This window comes from Anopheles darlingi, chromosome 2, assembly GCF_943734745.1.
Source record: "Anopheles darlingi chromosome 2, idAnoDarlMG_H_01, whole genome shotgun sequence".
Lineage (NCBI taxonomy): Eukaryota > Metazoa > Arthropoda > Insecta > Diptera > Culicidae > Anopheles > Anopheles darlingi.
In genome coordinates this window covers 70568263-70574438 of record NC_064874.1, presented here as the reverse complement: position 1 = coordinate 70574438, position 6176 = coordinate 70568263, and the positions used below count along the sequence as shown (strand labels likewise).

At 50.3% G+C, this 6176-nt stretch overlaps 2 protein-coding genes across 2 annotated transcripts; one reads left to right on the top strand and one right to left on the bottom strand.

The window, feature by feature from the left end:
- The first annotated feature begins 29 nt into the window (after positions 1–29).
- LOC125959977 (RING finger protein 10) lies at positions 30–3782 on the top strand. Its single transcript, XM_049693036.1, has 4 exons — positions 30–811; positions 890–2709; positions 2802–2924; positions 3002–3782. Exons 1-4 carry the CDS (start codon positions 742–744, stop codon positions 3449–3451), a joined length of 2463 nt encoding a protein of 820 aa, XP_049548993.1. The 5' UTR covers positions 30–741; the 3' UTR covers positions 3452–3782.
- A 140-nt stretch (positions 3783–3922) lies between these two features.
- Positions 3923–6155, bottom strand: LOC125959985 (uncharacterized). Its single transcript, XM_049693054.1, has 2 exons — positions 4944–6155; positions 3923–4866 (listed from the first exon to the last, which is right to left on the bottom strand). The coding sequence occupies exons 1-2, from the start codon at positions 5688–5690 to the stop codon at positions 4507–4509; spliced, it is 1107 nt and encodes a 368-aa protein (XP_049549011.1). The 5' UTR covers positions 5691–6155; the 3' UTR covers positions 3923–4506.
- Positions 6156–6176: the final 21 nt, after the last annotated feature.

Here is a 6176-nt window from a genome sequence, read left to right as displayed (position 1 = left end):
GGTGCAGCGAACATTTCTGAATCGATTTGCTACATCTTTGATTATTGAGCTAGACGGTATAAGCACGCCGCATGGTGAAAAAGTAAAAAAAAACTTTCTTGCTCTTTTTCCTCTCTCCTCTCCTACTCTCCCCGTCGCCATCTTTGTAGCGACGGTGTCTCAGCTGCTCCCCCGTGGTGGTGAAAAATCTAAATTCCGTCTTTTTCCACTTTCTCCCCGAAAGTTTTTCTGTCTGGCGTAAAGTGTTCGAAGCTTCCAACGCGCGCGCGAGTGTTATTTTCCCGATTTTACGGCCCTAGACCCTCCAATTTGCACTGCCGAAATTCCCCCACCTCAGCCAACACAACTGCGTACTTCAGCCAGCGCCAGAAACCGCAAACACACACACGAAACACGAAATCTCGGCGGTCGTACCAAAAAAGGGGTTTCTATAAAGCAAAGCATACCGCTCCGGTCGCGTCCTTCAAAGGCGCCCTCGCCCTTGCCAACAAGACTTTGGTCTTTTCGTGTCGTTACTACCTCCACTCCGTATCTGGAAGAATATTTCTTCGGATTTTTCTTTTGAGAAGTGACCCACCATGGCAAACTAAAAAGAAAAAATGATGTACCAACGCAAGGAACATCCGTCAGTCGCAAGCAGCGAGAGCCGCCGTCGTCGCCGCCGCCTTACCCCCTCGGGGCAGCAGGACCGTACCGAAACGGTCGCAGATTTGGGAGTTGTTGTAGTACTGAGATTTACCGATGGAGAAGAATCGCTTTGTGAATCAGAACGTTGCCAAGGGGCAGCTTTCTGATGGGAAGAAGAATCAAGGTAAGCAGACCTTGCTTCACTACTGAGTGTGTCTTGTCCTACTCGTCCGTTCATCCTTATGCTTTTCTACATTTGCAGATGTATCTACCAAGTGGCCTCGCCAATCGAAACGACGCAGTGATCAACCAGATACCGGTAACCATCGTAACGGGAACGGTAGCAGCAGTAGTGGCCGAGCTCCGAATGCCAACAAAAACCGTAATCCAACCAATTACAACTATGACGCTAGGCAACGCGCTGCTAATCAACGGTCGGCAAAGCCGTCAGAACAGCAGACCGCATCTGCTGCCGGCCGGTACGATGAGGAAGAAGAAGAAGAGTTCGAGGTCGGTCGAGCCGCCGGGCTAGGGCTGGGCGGTAATCCGAACCCGCCGACTCGCGGCGGGGGTGAATTGCATTCGGTGTTTTCACCTGGCTCGAAGAAACAAAGCCTGAACCACTTGCTGAACTTCCATTATGCGCCACGCGATCGGGATCAACCAGCGCGGTTCAGCCGCTCAGGGAACGTTCGCAGGACGCAGTACGCCTCGCAGCACAGTTACAACAAGGAGCAGTTTCTGCAGGCCAACTGCCAGTTCGTGGTACGGGCGGGTGAGGATTACGGATTGTTTCAAGCGTCACCCGACCAGCTGGTAGATTGGGCGAAGATCGAGCAGATCCACGTGCTGAGCGCCGAGGAGCCACAGTGTCCGATATGTTTGTATCCACCCGTGGCCGCCAAGATGACGAAATGTGGTCATGTGTACTGTTGGCCGTGCATCTTGCACTATCTCGCCCTGTCCGATAAGGCCTGGCGCAAGTGTCCGATTTGCTACGATGCAATCCATCTGCCGGACCTACGTTCGGCCGTTTCGAAGCCGTTCCATGCGTATGGTACGGGTGAGTACGTGACGTTGCAGCTCATGAGACGCGAAAAAGGGAGCATGACGGTCATCGAAGTAACGGATGAACCATCGCTTACTACGACCGAGAACACGATTCCTCATTTTGACGCGAATGGAGGAAACAGCATCCTGACGAAGTTGCTGTTAACCGATACGGCGCAGATTTTGAACATTATGGATCGCGAGAAGGCCGAACTGGAGAATCAGATAGTGGCCGATGGTGGTGTCGAATCGCCAGAGAACATGTTCGTCCAACAAGCATTAGATCTGCTGGCCGAACGTCGCAATATGGTAGTCACGGGCGAACGAATTGTATTCGCTGTTCGTAAGCCGATGACGATTACGACGACACCGACGACGATGTCCGCTACTCCATCGCCAAGCAGTGAGGATGGTGATAGTATCTCGCAGGATGGTTCAGAAGATACGAACGGCGGTATAGGAGTGGGCGACACAAACACGAAAGTCTCTGCATTGCCGTCAATCGATTTCCTGATTGACGAGGAGAATAATTTCTCCGTCAGTGACATTGATATCGTCCCGACGGCACAGTGCGCCGGAAACTATTACTATTTCTATCAATCGGTCGATGGCCAGCCGCTGTTTCTGCACTCGATCAATAGCCGCATGCTGCAGACCATGTACGGTAGTCTTGAGCGTGCTCCGCGTCGCATCACCGGCCGTGTCTTGCAGAAGGATGCCTGCTCGATGGACGAGACACTGCGTCGTCGGTTGAAGTACCTTCAACATCTGCCCGTCTGCACCCAGTTCGAGGTGGTGGAGCTTGATTTTGGTTCACCAACTGCTAGCCATGATGAAGCTGCTATCATTTCGGCCCAAGTGCTGGTAGCGTTCAACGATGAACTAACCGTAAGACGCCGTAACCGCGAGCGTCGTGAACGGGAGGAGCGAAAGCGCGAGAAGAAGATTTTTGAATTCAACGAACGACAGCTCGGTAAGGCGATGGCACGGTCTGCACGCATATCCATCGATTCGACCAAACACTTTCCAATGGTGAGTCCATGGGGACAACTGGAACGCTGGACTGGACGGGTTCGTTTGCTAATCGTATCGTATTTTGTTTTCTCTATTCATACCGAATCAAGTGCGGAAGTGTGGATTCATATGATGCAGCTTCCTCTTTCATTGGGACCAGCCCTGGTGCAAGAAGCGACATTTCTAGCTCACCACCGGGAACCAGCGCTCCTGGGCTTTCCTCTTGGTCGAAGGTAATAATCGAACATGTATCTATACCTGTCTCTTTTCATTGTTCTTTCACTAAGGAGCGCTAACATCTTTCTTGCAGATGGTTGCAACACAACCAGCCTGCAGCAGCAATCAGCAGCAACAGCGTTGGCCGGCCCTTGGAAGCACAGCCAATGTGCCAATTCCAACACAGAAGGTAACACAGGTTACTGGCAGCCGTATGACCGTAAGCAACGTTAGCACGCGTACCGGGTGGCACCATCTGCCGGCATCTGAAGACGATGAGGAAGATAACGAGGATATGCTGGCCGCACGGGCTCCACAATTCAACAATAATCTGGGTAGCGCAATCGAGGCGGCTCTTGAGAAAGCATCCAGCAAGCAGAAACAAAATAAGAAACCCGGAAACATCGGGAACAGTCAGCAGCATCAAGAATTGCCGACTGCTGCTAATAATGGAGGTGGTCGTGCTACAGGAGGTGGCGGTGCCGGTAAACGCAAGAAAGGCAAAAAGATCTTACTGGTCGCTTCGGGTGTGAATCTGAATTAGTAAGCCCCGTTTACTGTTTTATCGTTTTGAGTGCAAAAAAAGAAAATGAATTTTACCTGCGTTATAAGTTGTGAAATGCCGCTCGATCGCTACGTGTACGGTGATTATGTTCAGATACATGTACTTCTTCTTTCTACCGTGTGGAACTGTGATCGCGATCGCGAAATAAAATTTCGGACCGCATCGCATATATACCGTTCCGCAGGTTCGTTCGTGCGCGTTTGGTTTTTTAATGTTATATTCATGTTTCTACCACAAACAAAGAGATACAAAAATGATATGTACGCCTAAACAGAATAATGAATACAAAGTATATGCTATCAGCAACGAACGATCAGGTGTTTGTGTGTGGTTTGTGGTTCACTCAATTATTGCACGGAGCAGCACACGATTCGATGGGACTAAAGACAGGACACGGCAGAAGAACAGCACTGGTCATGGTGGCACTTGCAGCATGCCGTTTGTGAAGAACACGTTGGAGGATGTTGATTCGGTCACGCTGTGCCCTGCTGCTCCGATCAGACATGTGCATCAGTCGTTGGGACGTGCCTTTTTCGTTTCATATTTTTGCCAAATTCATAAACCACAAATAAAAAACAACCTGCGCCGAATTCCCTGGACGCTCTATGCTCCATTTAAAACAATGAATCATTCTCATTCTATCGCTCCTTAGTCGAGGATCCCTTAAGACAATCGCTTTTCCGGTCGAACATGCTAACTGCGTAAGAGGTGAGTAATTGTATCTATCATTTAATGCATAATCCCCCACCTCCCTCTGTGCACAACATAAAACATATTTAGCTCTTCATACCACATTACATCAAGAGACGTCCGGTTGTTACGTACATTACGAGTCAAAGATCTTTAAAATTTCGTGATTAATATTGACAATAGAGGGCGAACGGGGTAATGGTTTTACTCTAAAATACATGTTTATCCTCGAAAGTATCTCCTAGATAGATGCCGGTTCTTTGTTATGTTCCATTCCGACGCCACTACACCACAGTCAAGTGTAAGTGCGTTTTGTGTGTGAGGAAACAACACTAAGCTATTTATCATTCTTCCTGGGGAGGATCCTCTTCCTCCTCCTCACTGGCATCCTCTTCCTCCCCCATTTCTATGTTATTTTCGTCATTGTCATCGGCGCCATCTTCATCCTCACCTTGGCTTCCGGCGGTGTCCACTTCATTATCTGCCCCAGCGTCTCCATCCTTCGAGGGTGAGCTACCGTTCCCACTCGCCGTCGCACCGTCGAGTCTCTCATACTTGGTCACGTACTCTCGGTATTCCTCCTTTGCCCGACGCTCCACCGCCTCCACATCAACGATCTGGACGCGTAACTGCTTCGATTGCTCGATGCAGCGTACCTTCACCTCCATGTACTCGTAAGCTCGCTTATCTTCCCAGCAGGAGTACTGAAAAAGTGGGCAAAAGATTAGCAGATATTAGTTGAATCTCCCTGGTTCTGACCAATCCAATCTACTTTACTTACCACCATCGACGAGGTGAACTGGGGCGTACTCGGATCGACGGTTTTATCGCGGAAGTATTTCTGCAGCAAGCTTGAGCCATCACGGCGCCACAGGCATACCTTCAAGTTGTCCCGAATTCCTTCACGCAGATCGTCCTTGAAGGCGTACAGCTTAAGGATGCCGCTCTTGTCCGGGAAGCTTTGCGTCATGTTGACGACTTTGCGCAGGATGGGTTTGGCGGCTGGTTGGCTCGTCGTACCGCTACGCGAACCCTGTCTATTGCCCCTGGTACTGCCAGCGGACGCCCGGTTCTTTCCCGTGGCCGTTAACGACTTACGGCCACGCCTCGAGGATACCGGTAAATCCTCCAATTCACTAGCGTCGTCACTGTCCTCCTCCTCTTCACCGTCATCGTCGTCGTCGTCCTCATGCTCTTCTTCATTCCGTTCGCTGTCCTCTTGCTGTTCGTCATCTTCTTCCTCGTCGCTCGGAACGGACGTTCGGCCACCGGCTGATCTTCGCGGACGCCCGGTTCGCCGTCGAGTGGGACCGCTGGCTGCTTTACGGCCTCGTTTGGCCGCAACACCACTGTTCCGGCTACCACGGCGTCCTGCACCGCCCTTAGTATCGAGGCTCTTGCGTTTCAGACCGGCCTTAGAGTCACCTTTCTCTGGACGCCAGTCCTCTTCGGAGTCTTCGAAATCCGTATCGTCGTCATAGTCGGACCCATCGACCGTGTTCGTTACCTGTTCCGTACGACTCCGCATCGCGATTCGGCCAAAAAGCAGCAGGCGGAGAAAAGGGCTAGTTTGCAGTCAGATGATCCACTTGCTCCTCAAAAGAGGGGCCCGGTGGAATGCTGATGATTTTCCTTCGTACTCGGACACTGCTAAATGTCTCTATAATTTCCGAAAATCATGGAAAGTGCGACTGGAGCTGTTTACGCGACAAACAGAAACAATCCCTTAACGCTTAATAAACACCACTCGGAGGACAAGGGCAGGACACAAAACAGAAGACGATACGACAAATATGTGCACAATTTGAGGATTGTTTCTCGCTACAACTTTTGTACGAAGATTTGCGGATGCTGTTTTTTTTTCTTAATACTGCGGAGGGAGCGTTGCAGAGCGAGAGAGAGAGAGAGGCAGAGTGTTTATGCTGCTCATACACCGAGTGAAAATCTTTCCAACAACATTACATACGCAACATGAAACCGTGGATTATCTGATACTTTGTGTTCCAATTTGTGG